Source organism: Danio aesculapii, chromosome 10 (assembly GCF_903798145.1).
Source record: "Danio aesculapii chromosome 10, fDanAes4.1, whole genome shotgun sequence".
Lineage (NCBI taxonomy): Eukaryota > Metazoa > Chordata > Actinopteri > Cypriniformes > Danionidae > Danio > Danio aesculapii.
This window is the reverse complement of record NC_079444.1, coordinates 31,185,959-31,211,195: the sequence shown is the minus strand read 5'-3', so window position 1 is coordinate 31,211,195 and position 25,237 is coordinate 31,185,959. Positions and strand designations below refer to the sequence as shown.

Below are 25,237 nucleotides of genomic sequence, written 5' to 3'. Positions count from 1 at the left end.
TTATACGCTAATCAAGCCAGTGTAGCTGACAATGTTGTTTCTTATGCTTGGGTGCAATCCATTTTTGATTATTTCTTAATAGAGGTGTGATGAATGTGTTTTGTGTGATACATATTACGTTATTACAAATTGCATTGAATTAAATACCATGATATATAAATATATTTATTAATAATAAGACTTTATTTATTAATTCATAAAAAAATATCATCTATTTTTTATTGTCTCTATTTTTTTTAATACATTCGAATGTAACCCACCGGCAGTGTTGGGCAAGCTACTTGAAAAATGTAGTGAGCTAAGCTATTAGCTACTCTACTTAAAATGTAGCTTAACTACACTAAAAGCTACCCTCTGGGAAATGTAGCAAGCTAAGCTAAAAGCTACATGGCAAAAGTAGCTTAGCTACATCTAAGCTATTTTTACAATTATCATTTTCAAATCGAAGCTAATTAAAACTAAGTCAGTCATATCTTAATGATCAATAAAACTGTCAATGAAACCTATGAGGCATAATAGTTCAGTTATTTACTGTAAATGTATATAACATTATAGTATATAACAGCTAAAACAAAAAAATCCAATAAAAGCAGGTGTTACACATTTAAAATACTATAGTAATTTATAGTAAAGGGAAATATTTTGAAACAATTGCATTACATATATATATATATACATATACTAAAGTTTTTTTTTTTTTTTTAAACACAGCATCAGAAATTAAGTTATTGCATTGTAAAATGTACTTCTCGAGGTATGGTCACGAGGAATCCTGCTTCGGAAATAACTCCTCTACCCAATCTTTTAATCAAGCACGTTTCACTAGAGGTGGCAGTAACGCACTAAAAACTTGAATGAAAAACATGAATGTCTGTGCCGTCACTTATTGATCCGCGATCGGTAAATGTAGCTTGTGTAGACGCTACTGCGCCACTTGACTAATAAAATAGCTTCGCTACTAAAAAGCTATTTGATTTAGAAAGTGGCGACGCTACCGAGAAATGTAGTTAAGCTAGTAGCGTCACTACTTGTAGCGACGCTACTGCCCACCGGTTCTACTGCACCCAACCCGGTCTGAGCTGGGATAAAACCGGCGATTCTTTGTATGGGAGCCGGACCAATGCATCAAGAATAAAAAAAATAAATAAAAAAAACGTCAAGTGTTTTGGGGTTTGTTCAGTCAACTAGAGGTTTGTTCATGGAAAGTAGGCTTGAGAAATGCACTCGCTCTTGAGTATGACATGCTAATGAATTCAGATCTAGTCCACACAGACTCTTCTTTAAGCTATTGTAAGCTGGCTGAAATGGGGCTACCTCTAATTACAGAAGCAAGGTCCTGCAGTCTTTAGAGGGAGGACAGACAGCAAACAGGCTATTCAGCAATGGAAACACACACACACACTAACGTTGGTATTGGTAGTTTACAGGGACTCTCCATAGGCGTAATGTATTTTATACAGCAAAAACTGCTTATTACTGTATATGGCCCTACCCCTAAACCCAACCCTCAAAGGAAACCTGTGGCAAAATTTAAATGTGAAAAGCCCCCATTAAGTCTGCATTTTGAATTACAAGGACACAAGCCATGTCATCGTAAACCACCGCAATACAGTACAACTAGGTCATGCCCATGTCATTATACCAAAACACTGTCCTTGTAAACCACCAAAACCAGTGCACACACAGACACACACATTTTCAGTCTTTCTGTATGTCATGCACACACACTAGGTCTCTCTTCTCTCCTTTGCCCCCCTGGGTAACAGTTAGCATGGCCCCACATCCCTAAAATTGATTCTTTATAGAGTGCTGTGGGGCTGAAAGAGGGAGGGGGGAGGTTGCTATAAAATTTCCTCCCCTGAGGTGCTGCGAGGGATGGAAAGGAACTGCGGATGAAGAGGATTGAGGCTTTTACTTTTAGAAAAGGTTTACGTTACGGCCCACTTTTTGATTTTATGCACATTTATGCGAATATGTGTGTGCATTTAATAGCCCAGTTGGCGTTTTGCTGGAGAAAAGGGATTTGTGTCACAACTCTCAGCCTTTCCCTGTTTCCTCAATCCCAGCTGATAGCAAAGTGACCTTGGATTTATCGCTGCTATCGGCGGCCGCTGAAGGAATATTTACGACGTTCCCAGCATTTATGGCTTGGCCTAATTGTGCAGGTCGGTCTTTTATTGGCTTTGTGTCTGCGGCAGGAGTTGCCACTGGGGGAAAATAAACCTTGAACGCGGCGCACGTGACCCAACGCTCTAAACAAGGGTGATGGTTAACCACAGACAAGTGAAGAGAAACATCCTCAAGCCTTCTGCCACAGACAGATGTCCATGTTTAACATGCATTGTTTATTAGAGGGGGGGGATGCATGTTGTTATGAATTTTGCCCACCTGTATGTCACACCTAAGCAGCTCTCTTGGTTGTCATTAAGCCATGTTCATAGTCCTGCATTATTTTGTTATCTGGATGTTAGTAAATCGGCTGTTGTAGCAAATTGGGCTATCAGTCAAACATACTGAATGCATCTTATTTTACAGTTCATATACTTAACATGCACTTGCAGTGTACTTACTAGTGCCGGGTGAATGATTGACAATATTATCGCAAAGCTGCGCTTGTCATGCACATATTGTAAGGGAACCATGGTTGTTTGATCAGTAGTAAATCTCCTCCGAAAGCCAGAGGGCACACTCATGCAGAAAGTCTAAACACGCAAGAAATAGAAACTCAGGAAATCCCCATAGTGTTGCATTATAAACAGAAGATTTTACAGCTTTGATTGATTTAATGTGACTCAAACACACAACTACAGAATCATCTCACAGAAGGATTTATTTCAAACTCTCAAATGAGTTTTTGAACTTTGAGGAAAAAACGTTATATTATATTTAGTATTATATGTGGTATGCAGCATTTAATACACAGAGCTATTCACCTTATTCTCTGAGGATGAGCGGGCGCAGCCATTTTTGGCTCGAAACTTCCGGTCTCTTTCACTTTCATTCATTTTTAGAGGTTAAAAACAGCTCGTTATGCTGCTTGATGTTGCAAACTGATCTTTTCGTATTATATTATTCTACTTTTTATGTATAGTCATGCAAACACTTGTTTGTAGAGCGAGTAGTTTGATAGTTTTCTGCCATTTATTATTTCTAGTCATTTCTCCCATAGACAACTGAATCGGAAGTTCTAAAACAATCGCAAAAACGAGCGCACTTCCGCGATGTAGAATAAGGTCAATAGTTCATTAAGAAGTAACACACAGACAGCTGTCATTATCACGGAACGATTTTCTTGATGTTATTATTGTCCAATTAAATTATCTTCGATTTTAGACGTGCAATATAAGTCTGTGGTAAATTCAGCTCCATCTGAACGCACATGCTTTAGGTTAACTACAACCAGCTTTACTGACAAAATGTGCATGAAATTCACCTTTGATTAATTGTCTACCCCTAGTATTTGCCCAAATAATGTACTGGGTAATAAAAGGGTTAAGTTGGGTTAAGGTTAAGGTTGGGTTCTTGGGTAGGTTTATGTATAGTAGTTACTAGCTAGTTGTTTATGTACTAGTAGTTACCCGATAATGACTATGAGATGGATCCTACATGGGAAAAAGGACTGTAAAAAAGTACTACCACTTTTCTTTGTCTTTAATTGTAATTAATTACGCAATGTAGAGATTAATTACTCCAATTAATCCCACATGACTGGCATATTAAATCTTGCTGAGAGATTAACCCTAAAGGAAGATTTAAAGTCATTACTGTGTTAAACATTACCATTAGTAGCTTTAGAAAGACATGTTTAGATTCAACACATGGTTTATAGTGCATGAATATTTAGCCAACAATGGGCATTTTTATAAGCTAAATTTTGTACGTTTTGTTTAATAGTAGGGTTTTCTCTTGCAAAACTGAGCAAAAACAGAATATTTTCTGTAAATTATAACAATAGAATTAATTTTATTCTAATTTTATTAATTGTATTATATTAATAGAATATTAACTTTCTGTTTACTGAACTTTTGCATAAATCAATATCAGATTTGCACTCAGGAGGATGAAAAAAACTGCCATGTTGCTTTTGTGTTATTTGTTATATAGATATTTGTAACTATATAATAATAGACAAGTATGAAACAAAGCATTTTTACTACAATATCTTCAATTTTAGGTGCATAAAACTGCATTTTACAGGCTTTGTCATAAAATAAGTAATGATTTACAAAGCTCAAAAGTCTTATGGGTTTTGCACCAATTTTAGTGTGAGTAAATAATATCAGAATTATCATTTTGAGGAGAACTAACCCTTTGAATTAAATCTGAAACTTCTCTGCACATAATAATCAACGCTTTATATCTAATAAAATCACAGTTTTACATCCAAGCTGTTTATTTATTTATTGCATGCAGTGCATTGGCCGCATTACAGCAAGTCTAGTCTGTGCCATAAATAAATCTAGCACCACATAGATCTTTTTTTTTTGTCACGTCATGCACTGTCAAGCCGAAGGGTGCTAGAATAGCATCAGAGAAGAGGCGGTCATTAAGCAGACACATGTAATGACAATCAGAGGAGTGCAGATAAACATCTATGACATTGACTTTGCTGTTAAATCCTCCTCTCTGTAATATCGTGCCGCAGCTTCAGGACAAATGTAGGACAAAACATTTGCTCTATTGATGTTTTATTCAGAATCAGCCAGTTGAGTCGAGACTTATTTTGTAAGCAGACATAGATCCATGTGGAATTAGGGATTGAGGTAAATATGATTGGGATGGACACTCAAGACTTACACATTCATATTTATTAAATAAATAAATACTTTAAAATAACCTTATAGTAAAGTGTGACCATATAATTATTAACTCTGTCTTTCTGTTATTATTTTCAGTCAATCGGCGGGCAGTACGTGGCAGACGGTTGCAGATTTTGTGAAGCTGGAAAAGCACACTGTCACCGGATTGTCTCCGAACACCATTTACCTGTTTATTGTGCGAGCGGTCAATGCGTATGGCCTGAGTGACCCGAGCCCCATTTCAGAGCCTGTACGAACACAAGGTCTGTATACTGGGGGACGATCAATTATATGGCCTTTTTTTTTATTACAGATGTATAAAAATGTGAAACAAATTAAATGTTGTTTAGCTGTTAAGGAGAGATTAGGGATATTTAAAGGTTATGTGAAAATCAATTGAATTCATCGTGGATTGAATCGAAACATGAAAACACAGTTTAGACTCAATTCAGAAGAACGATATTCTGTTGTATCTAATAGTTTCTGTTATGTCTTGTAAATTTTTTTTTCAAATGTAAATTTTATTTTAAGTAATCACAGCAAAAAATACTGTATCAAAAAATAATATTAATTGTTATAATAATTATTAAATACACTCAAAATGTTATTTTTGCTGATTGTTTAAACTACTTATTTAAAATTAGCTAAATTTGTAAAAACAATTAATAAGTTAACTTTGATTTGTGTTAGGGCAACACGATGGTACCCAGGATTTTTGACAGTGTTTATAACTACAATATTGCTGCATCTTTTCCCCATATACAATAATATTTTCACAATGCTTAAATTTGTAATTAGTAATATCAAAATTAAGCCCCATTGTATTTATGCAAAACAAATATCCACATTTTTATTGTAATTAAAATCAACATAAATTAATATGTATAAAAAATAAAAAAATGTCATTAATATGCCATTTAAAAATAAAGGTTTAATATTAAGAGAGGTTTATTTTTCCATATTACATACATGAAAACTTTAGACATGAAATAACATCAAATCGAATAGATGTAATATTACAAAATTAAATTTAATTAATTATGCTAATTAATTATCAATATTTTAAACATCTACATTTTAATTTTAAAAAATGAATTTTCATTAAATAAAGCTGTTTTTCATGTTACAATAAAGACTATTGTTATTATTATTAATATTATTATTATTAATATTGTTGTTATTATTAATAATAGATTTTTTTAATTAAACAAAGTTTTTATTAATATTATTACAAAAGTGTGCATTACCTTGCAAAAATAAAATTATACTTGAATTATTTTAAATAACATCAGCATAAATAGATTTTAAAATAAAAATGTATAAATGTATATACATTTATTAATACAATAAAATTTATTGATACATACATATATATTTTTTAATGTAAAATATTTAAATTAATGAGAATATTTTTCGAACATTAATAATGCCACAATGCATAAATTATATACAGTTGAAGTCAGAAATATTAAAAAAAAAATTATAATATTGTTCAAGAGGGCTAATAATATTGACCTTAAAATGGATTTAAAAAAATTAAAAACTGCTTTTATTCTAGCCAAAATAAAACAAGTTTCTCCAGAAGAAAAAATAATATGGGAAATACTGTGAAAAATTCCTTGCTGTGTTAAACATCATTTGGGAAATGTTTGAAAAAGAAAAAAAAATCACAAGAGGGCTAATCATTTTGACCTCAACTGTATATAATATTTTTATGTTTGTTTGTTTTTTTAGATGAAATATGATGCATTATTAACACTTCTAACAGCTTTTATGCCCTCTTATCCCCTTCTTCCCGAAGATGTGAGTCCCACAGGTCAGGGTGTTGACCATCGTCAGGTGCAGAGGGAGCTGGGAGAAATGTCTGTGCAGCTTCACGAACCTGTGCTGTTGACAGCCTCCAGTGTGAAGATCAGCTGGAACGTGAGTCAAATCTGTCCTCCGCATCGGCTCTTCTGATTCCCCTGTAACTCTTGTTATCTCCTTTCTTCATTCCTCCGTCCTGTCCGCCAGGTGGACCGTCAGTCGCAGTACATCCAGGGTTATCGGCTGCTTTATCGGCCTGTCGGCGGCTCCTGGTCTCAGCAGGAAGTGAAGGCTGCAACAGAGCGTAGCGCCGTCATCGCTAACCTGCTCAAAGGAACCGAGTACGAGATTAAAATACGACCCTACTTTAACGAGTTTCAGGGCCTGGACAGCCGTTCGCAGACGCTCCGCACGCCAGACGAGGGTGAGAGAGAGATCTGTTTCTGTTTAATGCACTTCAGTTCATCGGTTCAATTCCAGATCATTCAACCCAAGCCCACTCTATTCTGTTTCAGTGTATGTAATATGAGGTTGAATCACTTCGTTCTGGCAAATCAAATTATGGAGGGATAATGTAGATTAACTGTTCTAATCTACATTATCTGTGTTTCCTCTTCATTATTTAACTAATTATTGTATGTATTTTTTAAGAAAGTGGAACTAAAGTATCATTCTGAGTATGTATTTAATATTTTAATAATATTATATTTAATACAAAACGATTTGTTCATCTTTAAATAATGAGATGTATTTTTTTGCATCTTTTGTGTTTAATTACCTTTATTCATATTAAATATACACTGTTTTTATTAGAGTTTAAATCGGCCTAAATCGATGCAAGAACAACCAAAAAGCACAAAGTATAGTTATTTTGCTTTTTAAAAATATATTTAAATTTTCAATCAAATCAATTTAATTTTATTCCATTGTACATAATACAAACACAAATATATAAGTTATAATATGTGTATTTAAATATAATTACCTTAATATATAAGTTATAATATGTGTATTTAAATATAATTACCTTAATATATAAGTTATAATATGTGTATTTAAATATAATTACCTTAATATATAAGTTATAATATGTGTATTTAAATATAATTACCTTAATATATAAGTTATAATATGTGTATTTAAATATAATTACTTGAATATATAAGTTATAATATGTGTATTTAAATATAATTACCTTAATATATAAGTTATAATATGTGTATTTAAATATAATTACCTTAATATATAAGTTATAATATGTGTATTTAAATATAATTACCTTAATATATAAGTTATAATATGTGTATTTAAATATAATTACCTTAATATATAAGTTATAATATGTGTATTTAAATATAATTACCTTAATATATAAGTTATAATATGTGTATTTAAATATAATTACTTGAATATATAAGTTATAATATGTGTATTTAAATATAATTACCTTAATATATAAGTTATAATATGTGTATTTAAATATAATTACCTTAATATATAAGTTATAATATGTGTATTTAAATATAATTACCTTAATATATAAGTTATAATATGTGTATTTAAATATAATTACCTTAATATATAAGTTATAATATGTGTATTTAAATATAATTACCTTAATATATAAGTTATAATATGTGTATTTAAATATAATTACTTTAATATATAAGTTATAATATGTGTATTTAAATATAATTACTTTAATATATAAGTTATAATATGTGTATTTAAATATAATTACTTTAATATATAAGTTATAATATGTGTATTTAAATATAATTACTTTAATATATAAGTTATAATATGTGTATTTAAATATAATTACCTTAATATATAAGTTATAATATGTGTATTTAAATATAATTACCTTAATATATAAGTTATAATATGTGTATTTAAATATAATTGCCTTAATATATAAGTTATAATATGTGTATTTAAATATAATTACCTTAATATATAAGTTATAATATGTGTATTTAAATATAATTACTTTAATATATAAGTTATAATATGTGTATTTAAATATAATTACTTTAATATATAAGTTATAATATGTGTATTTAAATATAATTACTTTAATATATAAGTTATAATATGTGTATTTAAATATAATTACCTTAATATATAAGTTATAATATGTGTATTTAAATATAATTACCTTAATATATAAGTTATAATATGTGTATTTAAATATAATTGCCTTAATATATAAGTTATAATATGTGTATTTAAATATAATTACCTTAATATATAAGTTATAATATGTGTATTTAAATATAATTACCTTAATATATAAGTTATAATATGTGTATTTAAATATAATTACTTTAATATATAAGTTATAATATGTGTATTTAAATATAATTGCCTTAATATATAAGTTATAATATGTGTATTTAAATATAATTACCTTAATATATAAGTTATAATATGTGTATTTAAATATAATTACTTTAATATATAAGTTATAATATGTGTATTTAAATATAATTACTTTAATATATAAGTTATAATATGTGTATTTAAATATAATTACTTTAATATATAAGTTATAATATGTGTATTTAAATATAATTACCTTAATATATAAGTTATAATATGTGTATTTAAATATAATTACCTTAATATATAAGTTATAATATGTGTATTTAAATATAATTGCCTTAATATATAAGTTATAATATGTGTATTTAAATATAATTACTTTAATATATAAGTTATAATATGTGTATTTAAATATAATTACTTTAATATATAAGTTATAATATGTGTATTTAAATATAATTACTTTAATATATAAGTTATAATATGTGTATTTAAATATAATTACTTTAATATATAAGTTATAATATGTGTATTTAAATATAATTACTTTAATATATAAGTTATAATATGTTTATTTAAATATAATTGCATTTATTAATTTTTGAGATTTTCAAAGAAATCGCATTATCTTTTTTATCTTAATGCTAATAATTCTGACTTTAACTGTATGTATTGCTATAAAAATGGAAAATGGATCTTTCACTTTCCATTCAATTTTCCGTTCATTTCACTCAAATCAGTTGACTCAGTTGATTTACTGACTCAGTTCTATCCAGCGTATGTATTATGAATATTATGAATAGTATTATAAATATTATATCTAAAAAATCAAGTCATTAACAATTTTTAATTTTTGTTTACAAAAACATTATATAAAACAATGTTATAAAATCATATCTATTTTTATGCAAAATAAATACACATTTTTAAAAAAATGTATAAAATGTTCAAGTATTACAAACAATACCAATACCTTTATCCATATTAACTTTACTAAAAAAAATCTTTAATGAAAACGTTTATTGAAAGTGCTGTCATTGCTAACCTGCTGAAAGGCACAGGGAACTAAATTAAAACAAGATGTTACTTTAACACAGACCTTTTGCATGCCAGAGGAGGGCGAGAGATATATCTCTGTGGTTCTTTCTGTTTCCATTTGATGCACTTCAGTTTAATTCCACTCTAATCAATTCAATTTGAGTTCATTCAACCCGGGCGACTCAAATCCGCTATATGCAATACGAAGATATATTACTTCAGTCTTGCAAACAGAATTAGGGAAAGGGTGCAAATGCAGATGCAGCATTCAGCTTGTGGTTGTAATGGAGTTGTAATTGTGTTGCAGTGCCGAGTGCTCCTCCTCGAGCTGTGAATGTGGCCACAGTGAAGCTCAGCAACAGCTCCAGCATCAGTGTTTCATGGCAGCCTCCTCCCATCGACATGCAGAACGGAGTCATTCAGGAGTACAAGGTGACAATTCACATACAGTACATACAACATGCAGTCATACAGTGAACACATGCCCTGACCATGCACATTATAAAGAGTCATTTGTATTATGTCCTAAGAATCTGAGCAAATTATAAGTTGTAATAATGTCATTTTTTTTATAAATATAAAATGCAATTATTGGTAAAATTAGACTATTCAAAACGAAATATTATTAAAAAACTTAGATTAACTTTAAAATAAGTAAAAGTAATGTAGTTTTATAGATTAAATAAAAAAATGTGAGTAATTATGGTGTGTAAATGTCTTTGTAATCAGTTTTATAGATTAAAGAAGTATCCAATTATTAGTATAATTCAGACTATAAAATAAAATAAAATAAAATAAAATATAATACAAAATATAATATAATATAATATAATATAATATAATATAATATAATATAATATAATATAATATAATATAATATAATTCAATATAATATAATATAATATAATATAATATAATATAATATAATATAATATGATATGATATGATATGATATGATATGATATGATATAACATAACATGACATGACATGACATGACATGATATGATATGATATAATATAATATAATATAATATAATATAATATAATATAATATAATATAATATAATATAATATAACATAACATAACATAATATAATATAATATAATATAATATAATATAATATAACATAATATAACACAGCATAACATAACATAACATAACATAACATAATAAAATATAATATAATATAAAATAATATAATATAATATAATATAATATAATATAATATAATATAATATAATATAATATAATATAATATAATATAATATAATATAATATAATATAATATAATATAATATAATATAATATAACATAATATAGTATAATATAATATAATATAATATAATATAACATAACATAACATAACATAACATAACATAACATAACTAAAATATAATTCAATATAATATATTTCAATATAATATAATATAATATAATATAATATAATATAATATAATATAATATAATATAATATAATATAATATAATATAATATAATATAATATAAATATTTGCTCTATTTATTTAAAGAAGCCATTTTATTAAACTTTAAGTAAAAAGGTACAATTAAAATGATAAAAATGTCAAACAAGAAGAAAAATAACACACAAAAATTATATATATATATATAGAATTTTAGGAAATTATAAAAACTATATATTTTAAAATGAAGTGCCTATAAGAAACTAATTTGCACACAACCGGTTAAAGACAATAAATGCAGAATATGTAATGATATATCTAAATCAATTGTTGTAAATAAATAAATTAATTAATTAATTAATTAATTAATTGAACAGATAAATATAATTTTAGTTGTACAAAAGGTAAAATTAAACATTTATTCACTATATTTTTCTTGTCTTCAAATGTTATGAGGGTGAAACATCATCCAGTTTCATAATTTAAAGATGTCAATGTCAGATGTTTTTGTTGATGTGATTTCAGGTCTGGTGTCTGGGTAATGACTCTCAGACACGCTACAACATCAATCAGACGGTGGACGGCAGTGTGCTGAGCACTTTACTGAAGGGTCTCCTGCCCGGCATCCTGTACCAAGTGGAGGTGGCAGCAGTGACCAGTGCAGGAGTGGGCATACACAGCCAGCCAGTATCTGTTCTTATCAGTGAGTGACTGAGGAATTAACCAGCCCTGACTTTTAAACTGAAAGAAGTGGACTTGAGCAGTCCTAATACACAATGGTGTAAATTCCTGTAAATTGACACTTAAATTCTCGATTTGAGGCTAAATTTCTTTACATATATTTAAAAACAACTATTTTAAAATAAGTCAAACTATATAGCTATAAAATACATTGGTATATAGACAAATTTTGTAAGCATAAGTATTAAATTAAAATAATAATAATTAAGTAAAATATGTAAATTATTTAAACGCCATAACAAATTTCTCAAAATTGTACAACTTATAAAATGTTGCAATATAAATGCAATATACACCTATAAATGTAAAATATAAAGACAGTCTTATCATTAACATTCTAACATTCTTATAAAATAAAAATCTATTTATTTAAGTTTAAATTAAGTAATTTCAAATTACTTATATAATATATATATATATATATATATATATATAATTTCCTTGCTCTGTTAAACATCATTTATATATATATATATATAACCAAATTATATATATATATATATATATATATATATATATATATATATATATATATATATATATATATATATATATATATACAGTTGAAGTCAGAATTATTGGCCCGCCCTTGAATTTTTTTATTTTCCGATGTTTAACAGAGCAAGGAAATTTTCACAGTTTGTCTGATAGTATTTTTTCTTCTGGAGAAAGCCTTATTTTTTTGGCTAGATTTTTTTTTGGCTTTATTATTTTGGCTAGAATAAAAGCAGTTTAAATTGTTTTGAAAACCATTTTAAGGGGAATATTATTAGCCCCTTTAAGCTATATTTTTTTTCGATTGCCTACAGAACAAACCATCATTATACAATTACTTTTGGGTACCAAAACCAAATTACCCTAACCTGCCTAGTTAACCTAATTAACCTAGTTAAGCCTTAAAATGTCACTTTAAGCTGTATAGAAGTGTCTTGTAAAATATCAATTTTTTTATCTTATTTACTGTCATTATGGTTATTAGAAATGAGTTTCTAAAACTATTATGTTTAGAAATGTGTTGAAAAAATCTTCTCTCCGTTAAACAGAAATTGGGGAAAAAAATAAACAGGGTGGCTAATAATTCAAGGGGTTTAATAATTCTGACTTCATCTATAAATATATATATATAGTTGAAGTCAGAATTATAGACAGAATATAAAAATAAACAAAATAAAAAGACAAAACACAACATTACCTAAAAATCCCAATCGATGAAGCATACACTTATAAATATATACATGAAGATATAAAATATATAAAAATGTTCTTATCTGTGAGTGCTTGCCAAAAAAAAGCTGCTGTGACTTTCAAACTGAAAGGATTAGACTCGAAATACAAAAAAATGTGTAAATTCCCTTTGATTGCTTTTTAAAGTCCCGCTATGAGACTAAATTGCTTAAATCTTTCCAATAAGCTGAGTCCTATTAAGACATTCTGTCTGAGTAACACTTTGATCTCTCTCTCTGTCTGTTTTTCTCCAGAACTGCCGGCAGAGCAGCCCACAGTCACAGGTGGAGGCAGTGAATCTGAGGAGAATGTAAGTCTGGCGGAGCAGATCACAGACGTGGTGAAGCAGCCTGCCTTCATCGCAGGCATTGGCGGAGCATGCTGGGTAATCCTGATGGGATTCAGCGTGTGGATCTACTGCAGACGCAAGAAGAGAAAAGAGCTCAGCCATTACACTGCGTCATTTGCATACACACCAGCAGGTATGCGTGCACATGTTTTAGTTATTTGCATTTTATTGCTGAAACTTAAGCATTTTTATTGTAGTTTTTTGCAAAGGCAGTTTTTGTAACTTTAGACAGGACTTTTATTTTATTTTATTTTTATTTTATTTTTTATTTATTTTATCAGATTTTATTTTATTTTATTTTATTTTATTTTATTTTATTTTATTTTATTTTATTTTATTTTATTTTATTTTATTTTATTTTATTTTATTTTATTTTATTTTATTTTATTTTATTTTATTAAGTTTGTTACAGTGTAACTATTTTTTTATTTTATTTTACTTTATAAAAATTAAATGAAGATAATACTTTTTGTGTCCTTTTAACAGTGTAGCTTTTTTGTTTTGTTTTGTTTTGTTTTGTTTTGTTTTGTTTTGTTTTGTTTTGTTTTGTTTTGTTTTGTTTTGTTTTGTTTTGTTTTGTTTTGTTTTGTTTTGTTTTGTTTTGTTTTGTTTTGTGATTTTGTTTTGTTTTGTGACTTTTTTGTTTTGTTTTGTTTTGTTTTGTTTTGTTATTTTTGTTTTGTTATTTTTGTTTTGTTATTTTTGTTTTGTTTTGTTTTGTTTTGTTTTGTTTTGTTTTGTTTTGTTTTGTTTTGTTTTGTTTTGTTTTGTTTCGTGTTTTGTTTTGTGATTTTTGTTTTGTTTTGTGACTTTTTTGTTTTGTTTTGTTTTGTTTTGTTTTGTTATTTTTGTTTTGTTATTTTTGTTTTGTTTTGTTTTGTTTTGTTTTGTTTTGTTTTGTTTTGTTTTGTTTTGTTTTGTTTTGTTTTGTTTTGTTTTGTTTTGTTTTGTTTTGTTTTGTTTTGTTTTGTTTTGTTTTGTGATTTTTGTTTTGTTTTGTGATTTTTGTTTTGTTTTGTTTTGTTTTGTTTTGTTATTTTTGTTTTGTTATTTTTGTTTTGTTTTGTTTTGTTTTGTGATTTTTGTTTGTTTTGTGATGTTTTGTTTTGTTATTTTTGTTTTGTTATTTTTGTTTTGTTATTTTTGTTTTGTGATTTTTTTTGTTTTTGTTTTGTTTTGTTTTGTTTTGTTTTGTTTTGTTTTGTTATTTTTGTTTTGTTTTGTTTTGTTTTGTTTTGTTTTGTTTTGTTTTGTTTTGTTTTGTTTTGTTTTGTTTTGTTTTGTTATTTTTGTTTTGTTTTGTTTTGTTTTGTTTTGTGACTTTTTTTGTTTTGTTTTGTTTTGTTTTGTTTTGTTTTGTTTTGTTTTGTTTTGTTTTGTTTTGTTTTGTTTTGTTTTGTTTTGTTTTGTTTTGTTTTGTTAAATGAAGTTTACACTTTTTGTGTCTTTGTTACAGCATAGCTATTTTATTTATTTTTAAATGTGTTTTATTTATTTTTTATTTTATTTTATTATTTTTTATTAAGTTTACACTTTTTGTGTCTCTGTTACAGCGATTTGATTTGATTTATTTTTTATTTTATTTTATTTTATTTTATTTTATTTTATTTTATTTTATTTTATTATTTGGAAAATTACATGAAGGTTACACTTTTTAGCATAATTAATTGTAGTTATTATAGTAAGTACATGGAGCATGTGTAACAATGCAAGTTAAAATAAAGTGTTACCTAAATGAATTAATAAACAGACATTAGAAAATGTTATTAAAAATACATTGTATATATAAACACAAAAATATTTAATAAAGTACATTGTTGTAATGTAATTTCATTCATATTTTCAGCTTTATCAATTTACTAAAACAACATAGGCCTACTTTTATTCATCAGTCTTAAACATATTTACCATATAGATTTCTACCTGTATTCAATTGCATTTTATTTTTACAGTTGGTTTTCCACATGGTGAAAGTTCTGGTCTCAACGGAAGGTAAACTTCACTTTTAGCCCCTCAAGCATTGATTTAAAGCATAAATAAAATGATTTGAGATCAGTCTGTTCTCACGGATATTTTTGGATCTATCTGTAGGCCTGGTATGCTGGGTGCTAACATGGGAAATTATCCATGGCTGGCTGATTCTTGGCCAACTACCAACCTTGTGCACAACGGGAAAGACTCAGTAAACTGCTGTACGTCTAAACATGAAACACCGGAGAGATACTATAACGGTAAGACTTGTTTTATAGAGGAACGCCACTCACTGGACTGTTTAAATGGGACCTATTATGCAAAAATCACCTTTATAAGGGGTTTCAACACAGATGTGACATTGATTGATCGGGGGGGGGGGGGGGGGGGGGGTCGGTCTGGATCGGTCAACTTTTTCAGTAATTAGTTTGTGTAATACATGCTTCATTTATTTAAGTTATATCTAATTTATTAATAAAATATATTTCAGTTTTCAGTGTTTTGTGGGATAGGCTGTTTAGTGTATTCTGACCTAATTTCTGCTTACTTTACTATACAAACTATGCATCTAATTTGACTTTACTTTAAGGCTATGTGTAGAAACAAACACCTATTTTAAGTCTTGTTAACTCTTGCGGTGCTATAAATCTGCCAGTTTCAGACTGTTGAAGGACTTTTTTCTGTCATATACTTATTGGTCCGATTATGCATTCACAATGGTATGAACCGTTATAGGGGTGGTCAAATAGAAATCTATTATTTTATTTATTATTTAAAATACAGATCAAAGTGTCCTTTTTTTAGATTCAAAGGAATCCCCCCCCTACCCCCATACATCTTGTTTTGATGTTCTTTAGGGGGGATCAAGGCTTACATAGGGGGGTCAATCCCCCCAAACCCCCCTGTAATATGCACCCTGTATATATATTTTAAAATTTTCTAAAATGTTATGTAAACTATGCAATAATTAGCAGACATTTCTGCTGAAAAAAAAAGTGTAAACACTGGATGAAATCAGGTTCAGAATTCTTGTTTAATGTTCATCTCATATTAGAGTCACTGGGTTTTATAGACAGGAATTTGGGAGAATCTCATTTTATCACTCCATAACTAGAAAATATTGTGAACTGTCAGAAAAAGGGATGTTATATGTATAATCAGACAAATCATATTTGAACAGATCCCTACAGTATGTGAAAATCTTCAGGATACGAGTATGGAATAGTGAATAAACTGTGCAGTTTGGTGTATGCATTATTATATCTGATATTTATAATTCTTTAAATGATTTCAAGAAAGAAAGAATGAAAGAAACCCAGCTGCTCACGGAATCGACAGAGCGCTCTTTCGCCCAGTTTCTCACATACATGCATCTAAACGCGCACGTTTCATGCACAAACACACCTTTTAAGTGTGACAAAAACTCTTGACGACTGAAAGTTACGAGCTGCTATGTCTTTAATGTGGTGTAAAGATTATTATGTGTTATTGAAACAACAAGGAGGAGGCAGCAAAGAAATTTCACTTATTAAATTAAAACCACTTTATTATTTTGTGCAACACTTTTAAATTTAAAAGGGAAACATAAGGATGATCTTAAACAAAAGAAAGACCCCTAGCCTATAAGGTGTTTTATGGAATAACTAAAACTGACCAGTAGCTATGTTTTATCTTTCCCTTGTATTTATTTATTATAACAATGTATCTTGCGACCTTAGTTGGCTAACGATGGTTTTCAGAAGCACACCCCTGGGTGGGTGATTTGGTGGTGTTCGCTCGCATTAGCCTAACAATGGAAAAGTGGTTGTTCCTTGCACCACCTGGTGGATATTGCAACATAGCGCATGACTGCACGTGACAAATTGCAGCATACGCAAAGACGTGAAGAAACATGCATTCTCAGTGGCCACATCTGTACTGTAAGCAGGGGCGTAGCAACCGGGGGGACGGGAGGGATACGTCCCCCTCACTTTTAGAGACAGACCATTTAGAAACAGGTGATTAATAATTATATAAACGTAAACTTTTGGATCTCATACAGCTCCCCCCCCTTCAAAATGTCTGCTGTTACGGCCCAAAACCCAAAACTGGCTCGAATAATAACAACATCAAGGTTTGAGCCGAACATATGAAAAATCACAGACGCTTGAATTAATAAATTGACTTCCCGTCAATACTCTTTAATTTACTTAAATCAAATGTTTTCAAAAGAGAAAACAAAATATTAACAAAAATCTTGTAGACCCTACCTGACCTTACTTGTTTTCCTTTGCTAAACTAAATAAATACCAAAACATGACTATTAAAAATAATCCACTACCTGCTATGAAAAACAAACAAAGTATCAAAATAAACAAACTAGATAACACATTGAGAAAACTGAAAAATCTAAAGTTTAACAAGAACAAAACACTGAAGAGAGCGGCATGTAGATGGATCCTGGCATGCGGAGCACCGCCAGCCAGACCGCCTGAGCGCAAGCCACCACCGAGAGCTGAGAGAGGGAGTGAACGAGAGAGAGACTGAGCCACCAGCCTTAAATAACAGGAATCCCCAGTGACATCATCGGCGTTATCCAATCCGGGACCAGCCGTGTGGAAAACTCCACCTACAACTCAAATAAGCTCAACAAGCACACAACCGCAACAGTTAAATAAATGAATGAATAAAATAAACACAGACCCGCGTAACACCACTACACTCCTGACTGTAAGTGCTGCAGAAGTAGAAAAAAACAACTCATTTTGAGGAAACTGCCTTTTGTATTATAATTGAAATTGACACAAATTGATGAAGGGTGACAAAAGAAACACTTACACATGTATTTTGTGGGCTTTCATTATATTCCCCTGATAATCACATAATGAAAAGAAGCCCAAAATTCTCAAAATTGACGAGTGCATGAAAAGACAGACAGTGTTTATGCCTGCGGTGTCTCATCTTAATTAATTTAACACTAACTTTCCATCTTCTGAATTAAGCTGTAATTAATCTCCCATCTCTTCCTCAGAGGCGGGAATCTCTAATTACCTCAACCAAAATGAGAAGTACAGCGCAGACTCCAACGAGGGGCCGATCTACAGCACCATCGACCCCACCAGCGAAGACCTGCGCAGTTTTACCGCTCAGTATTCTCAGCACACCACACCCTACGCCAGCACTCCCATTATGCCTTTCACCAACCAGGCGCCCTGCAGCCCTGAGCAAGATGGCAGCCACTGGATGACGCAGCCGGGAACCTCCAATGCTCAGTATGCCCAGCCAGACCGATCCAAGACTGAGAACGGTAGCAGTTCTGTCTTATTCATTCCTTTCTGTGCTGAGACCAGTGATTTGCTTGGGTAAAAGCAGGAGCTATGTTTCCACTCACCTGTTTTATGCGCATTTTGGATTATTTCTTTAAAAAAATGCTTGATGGAAATGCCAAGATGCGCATACATTTTGAAAAAGGCGCATAACTTTTTATTCAATAAGAAAAAATGCACATAAACTGTGATGGATACACTTTTACAGAATGAATTCCAGTATGTGCATTAATAATATATATATTCATAAGAGATCATGTAATGATAAAAATGGGTGCGATGGACAGCATTAGGAATGTGTGAAAAAAAAATGCTAAACAAAACTTGGGATGGTGGGTAAAACACCTGATATTTTGTTTTGGTCATTCTAAAATGCCTTTATCATTTCAGTATTATTATTATAATTATTAATATTATATTTTTACCTCCAGAATATTACGTATCAGCATTGTCTTCTGAGGCGCAAGTCGTTTATTAAATAAGGTATGAGGCTTCTGAAGAATGATGCTGTAGTGTGCAGTAAACATGAGCCAGGTTAAGACCTGCAGAAAATCAGGAGCAACATATGAGAAGCTATGCTGGAGAATAACTGAATATGTAGAATAACTAAATATGTAAAGCACTGATTAAATATGTTAAATACCCATATAAAGCTACATCTGTGAAAGGTTTTCAGGACAGTAAGTGACATATTATCAGATGAATGGACCATCATGACAATGTATGTAAACACTGAGAGGTTGCATCAATGAAGAGACAACTCTGGTGTGAAAACAGTTGCTTGTGTTGCAGTAGACAGGGCCTAGAGTAACATGAAACCTCTCAGACCTCTTAGTAAAACATCCTAAGATGGTCAGTGTTAAAACGAGAACACAAAGAGGCGAGGAAAAGGAAACTGTATAAAATGTACACAGAACACAAGAGACTTCAGATTTCTCTGGAGTTTGCTCTGTACTTTCTCGGCTTTATTATGTTTGAATAAAGTCTGTCTTCTGGTATTGAAGACCTCCAGTCTGATCTTGGTTAATTAATAGAAAGGCTGGGAACTACGACAGCAAATTCAGTTTTTCTTTTTTAAATTTAGCAGTAGTTTATCAGGAAGTGATGATTTTGTTCTCTTTGACTCATTGGATGGAAACACTGCACTATTCGCAAATCTTTTATGCGATATATTGCAATTTTGCGCATAAATTTAATTCACCTTTGGATGGAAGCATAGCTAGTGTTGTTTTTAGTGGTGTTTATATACTAGTTTGGCATTTGTAAATATTTAAAATATTTAATATATATTTTTGAATATATGTGTGTATTTTTATTTTAAATTTATGTTTGAATTATTTTTTTTTTCTTTTTTCATGTTTATTACTTATTATTAGTCTTATCCTTTTTAGTAATTAAACATATTTATCTGATGCAACATTTGTATTTTTTAATTGTTTATCTAATATTTATAATTCATATTTCAGTTGCCAAAAATACATTTCCTTCATTTCATATTCTTTAAAGATAACCGTTTTGATGCTATTGGTGATTTCATTAGATATTTATATATAGTTCACACTCCTGACAATAACTGAATGTTAGCTGAAATAAGCTGGTAAATGAATGTGTTTAGAATTGTTTTATACTGTATTCTGTATACAGTATTTGTTTTATTAATAGTGTGAATTGGATTCAAAGTTATTTTCAAAATTACTGTATTTATTTTAGGTTCAGGAATTACATTTTAAAAAATATTTTATAAGGACATTTAATTGAATAAAAATGTAAAAGTTATAATGATTTTTAAAAATTATATTTATGATTTATAATAAAATATTTCAATTTCATTCATTCATTTTATTTCAGTTTTACTTGTTTTAGTACTTCATCTCAAATAAAATGATAAATGGCCAATAAAATGATCTTGAATGTAAGAAAATATAATTTAAAACAAATCAACCATAACAAAAACATTTATGTTTCTTATATTTTCATTATTTTTCATTCAGTTATTATATTTAATCTCATCATTATTTCAATTTTCTATTACAACACAGTTTTTGTTATTCACTATATCTTTTTCTTTCTTACAGTAAAACAACCGAAGCAGAAGTTGATGGGGAAGCCGGTGAAAACACCATCTCTCAACTGGATGGATGCGCAGCCGCCTCCACCCATCTCTGGAGATCTGGAGCAGTGTGATGAGGAGGACGATAACGAACTAATACAAGACATGGGGTAAAGTTCACTCAAAGCCTTCAGATTCACTTCAGTGCTGTGCCTGCTGGACAAGCCACTCTATTGCATTACATAACAAATAAAACATGTATTCTGAGACCAATGCTGATTTGACATGCTATTTAAACTCTCATAACAGAAACTCTCAGACGCTATTCAGGTATAGCAGAGCTGAATGACAAGAAAATATTGGTCCAGTCACTGGAACTTTAGCAGAGGAAACAATTTCAAAGTTTTTTTACCTCATTTCCATGTATGCCTGTCAAAATCTTTAACCAATTAGTTTTATTATAGTTTAATGGATTTTAGGATCTTTTTGGATCTTTATATCAGCAAGATTTTGTCCAAAATGACGTCCTTTCAGTTTGTTCTTTAAATTAGTTTGAAGTATTTTACATACGATAGTGACAACAGGGTTGAGGATCCACATGCAGTATTTATTAAGAACAGTAGGCAGGCAACAGTCAAACACAGCAGCAAACAGTATCATACTGTACAGGCCATATCTGGCCACAGGCAAATAGATTGGTCCAGGCAGCTAACAGCATAAACAATAAACAAAGCGAGGATCAAGAAACACGGCACAGGAAAAACAAGACAAAGTAAACGCTTCGTAATGTTGACATAATAACAAGACTCAGCCATGTGTGTGGAAATGAGAGGTGTCTTTATAGTCCAGGTAATGAATCAATGATAAGCTTCAGCTGTGTGTATGTCATCAGGGAAAACCGGAACAGGTGTGTGTGTGTGTGAGGTGCATGACTTGTAGGATGTGTAGTCCATTTGGTTTTACCATTTGGTAGTCCATTTGGTGGCAGATTTGTAGTTCTCCTGAAATCCGCAGTAGATAGATCGCTGGTGAATGTAACAGTTATATTAATATTTAGAATTTACTTTTATGAAGAAAAGTTCTTTCCCCAGGTGGAGGAGTTTAAGTATCTTGGGGTTTTGTTCATGAGTGAGGGAAGGGTGGAACGTGAGATTGACAGGCGGATTGGTAGTGGTAGTGGCAGTGGCAGCAGTAATGCGGTCGATGTATCGGTCCATTGTGGTAACAAAAATGAATGTATGAATGAATGAATGAACATATTTTAACCTTGTTGTTGTTATTATTATTGTTTATTTTTGTTTTAATTAAAAGGAAATTAAAAAAATAGCATTATATATATATAGTCAATCCTGAAATTATTCACCCCTGGCAAGTATTCAATTCTGACTTAAAGTTACTTTTATTCAACCAACCAGTTTTTTTTAGCGTAAATAACACAGGCTATATATTTATATACTGTAATTAAATGAAATAGTTCAGTTCAGTTCTTTAGTATTCAATCTTATTACAGTTTTAGTCATTGAGGCAACATTTCCAGGTTTTCCAGGTCCTTTCACTTTATAACTTAATTTCCATGTCCACCTGCCGACATCTTTTACCAATTTGCAGCCCACTGAGAGCAGAGATCGTGGCCTTGCTCAGGCTTCTAGACAAAGTTTTGCTGATTGTTCCAGGAAAAACTCTCAAAATTCACAGTTCAAGAGCAGTGTGATTGCTGTCGACAAGCCTGTATATTGAAGCTAACAAAGTTACAGATATGCTACCCTTGAGTCTGGCCTGTTTCCTCATGACGGCCTGACTGAATTATGGTCTGGATTGCATTAGCTCCTTGTTAGCGAAGCGCACGGTCAGCTTTAGCCTCGTAGTGCCCTGGCCACAGGCAATGACGGATGAAGACGCTCTTATTGCTTTTTGCCGCCATTTCAGCCCAATGGCTACACTAACAAGGGCTAGTCACATTAGCCGCAGCGGTTATCCAGCCCTGAGATCCGTGAATCAGATAACCTTGACATAGCATAAGCACATTAGCCAGTGACAGCTTCAGCTCTTCTCAAGTTTCTTCCTCCAAGCATTAAGTGTTATTCAAAGTACTACACTGAAAAAAAAAATTATACTTTGAATTAACTTTATGTATGACTGAAATTTGTTACAGCTAAAATTTATAGTATAAGGGTGCTTTCACAGTTGTAGATCGATTGTTTTGTTCCAAAACAGGGATTCAAATTTGTACAATGTTGCGCTTTGTTCTTGGTGCGGTTCGCTTTCACACGGCAAAGCTTCTAAACGGACCAAAAAAGCTAAAAACGGTAAAGTTTAGATAAACTCTTCATGCTCATCTGTCATGCGTCCTTATTTTAATTTATGACAATGAGCAATAAGACATAAGCGAAAAGCTGTGCTTTAATTTTCAATGGATAAACAGCTCTCGTTAATAGTTTTGCATGGTTTTACTTTCGTATTTCACTTGAAACGCACATTTACTAGTAGGAATGACATCCCGTCCTACTCATTCTCTCTTCATATAGCCATATATGCCTATTACATATCCATAATACACTGTAATATAGCCTGGTTTGTTAGTTTGTTGGATAGTATTGCTTTCTCACTACAATCAATCCACTCCAGAGTTTGTTTCAATCTAGCTCTTGTTTTGGCGCAGATCCGAGCACGATCGTGGGTTTCACATATGTCAAACTAACCACGCTAGTTGGGTAGGGTGTCCGTGGGGTCTTAAAAAGTATTTAAAGTTGATAAATCAATGTAGAGAAATTTAAGGCTCTTATAAATTATTAAAAAGTCTTAAATGCTATTTTGCAAGGTATTAAATTGTATATCAGCCAACCTGCTGAATTAGATAGATTTAATAGATTTTTATTCAGTATATGAGTAATGTTTGAGTTTTGGGTTAGTTTCTTACATTAATATTTAGTAAATTTAAACAAAACAGTTTAAACCAGAAACCAGTTTTTTCCACTTCATCCAATATAAAAATATGGTTTGAATTGTTTCCCTTTTTTCTATTGTAGTCTGGATTTTCCTAACTAATGTGCGATAAACTCATGGATCACAAGGTTAACCTTTTCCCAGCCTGGAGGCGATAGCGTTACCGCATTATGACTGTAATCTTAATAATAACTCAGCAAGAGTTGTCATGTTTGAAGTAAACCGAGAGTGTCATTCAGCTCAGCAGTTTGCCCTCGAAATGCTCAAGGCGAAACATGGAGTCAGTGTCAGTCAAAATGCCACCGCGTTTAACTGATTTTCCATCGCTCTTGCTGGGATTGGAGCTGAAAGTTCATGCATATTGTTATCCGTCTGGTTTGACAGGATCGATATGCCACCGGTTGCATTGACCCGGTGATTACTGCAGCAGGCGATCATAATGAGTGTGGAGTGATTGATTTAGCAAAGAAGTTACTTAACCTTCTGCTGAAAATGAGCGAATTTAGTTATAGAGCAGGATTTAAGTCACTTATTCTGTCAATCTGAAGGTGAAGGTGAAGAGTGGTTGCTGGATTATGCTCGTGTTTGACAGGTTGATTGATTGCTATTGTTCTGTATGTCAGTTCTTATAGAATAATTATTTTATGAAATGGGGAAAATATAAAAATATACAAAAAAAGCTACTAATTTGGGGTTGGTATGTGTTTTTTATTCTCCAAAACAAGCCACATTTAATACATTAAAAATGTAGTAAATATATAATTATTGTGAAATGCTTTTACAATTTAAAAATGACACATATCTGTAATAATGTAGCTTAAAATGTAATTAATTTCTCTGATTGGAAAGCTGAATTTTATGCATAAATTCTCTAGTCTTCAGTGTCACATGATCTTTCAGAAATTATTTTAATATGCTTATTGGCTACTCGAAAAATACTTTGTGTTATGATGAATTTTGTGCTATTTAGTACTTTTTCAGGATTATTTAACATATAACATATATGTATGTGTATGTATGTATGCTCAGCATAATTGAGTACACCCCATTTTGAAAATTAATATTTTATCCATTTCTCAGTGAATATAGGCAATGTATGTTGGTGCATTTAAACAAAACAGGTGCATTAAACAGATATATTTATTAAAATAATATAATGAGATAATACAAATAAATTCAAGCCAAATATTGCAAAAAAAAAATTACAACCTACAAAATTTCAACTAGATTTTTAAATTTTTTTGTTCTCTTAATTTTTCC

General features: G+C 30.3%; 1 protein-coding gene across 1 annotated transcript in view; it reads left to right on the top strand.

Moving 5' to 3' along the window:
- robo3 (roundabout, axon guidance receptor, homolog 3 (Drosophila)) overlaps positions 1-25,237 on the top strand; it is a 138,906-nt gene that overhangs the window by 100,923 nt on the left and 12,746 nt on the right. Inside the window, exons 12-21 of the mRNA XM_056466568.1 lie at positions 4,896-5,062; positions 6,601-6,722; positions 6,813-7,029; positions 10,279-10,403; positions 11,920-12,097; positions 13,614-13,841; positions 15,661-15,700; positions 15,800-15,939; positions 18,690-18,965; positions 21,060-21,204. Coding sequence (XP_056322543.1) covers positions 4,896-5,062; positions 6,601-6,722; positions 6,813-7,029; positions 10,279-10,403; positions 11,920-12,097; positions 13,614-13,841; positions 15,661-15,700; positions 15,800-15,939; positions 18,690-18,965; positions 21,060-21,204 — 1,638 coding nt within the window. The remainder of the gene's footprint in view (positions 1-4,895; positions 5,063-6,600; positions 6,723-6,812; positions 7,030-10,278; positions 10,404-11,919; positions 12,098-13,613; positions 13,842-15,660; positions 15,701-15,799; positions 15,940-18,689; positions 18,966-21,059; positions 21,205-25,237) is intronic.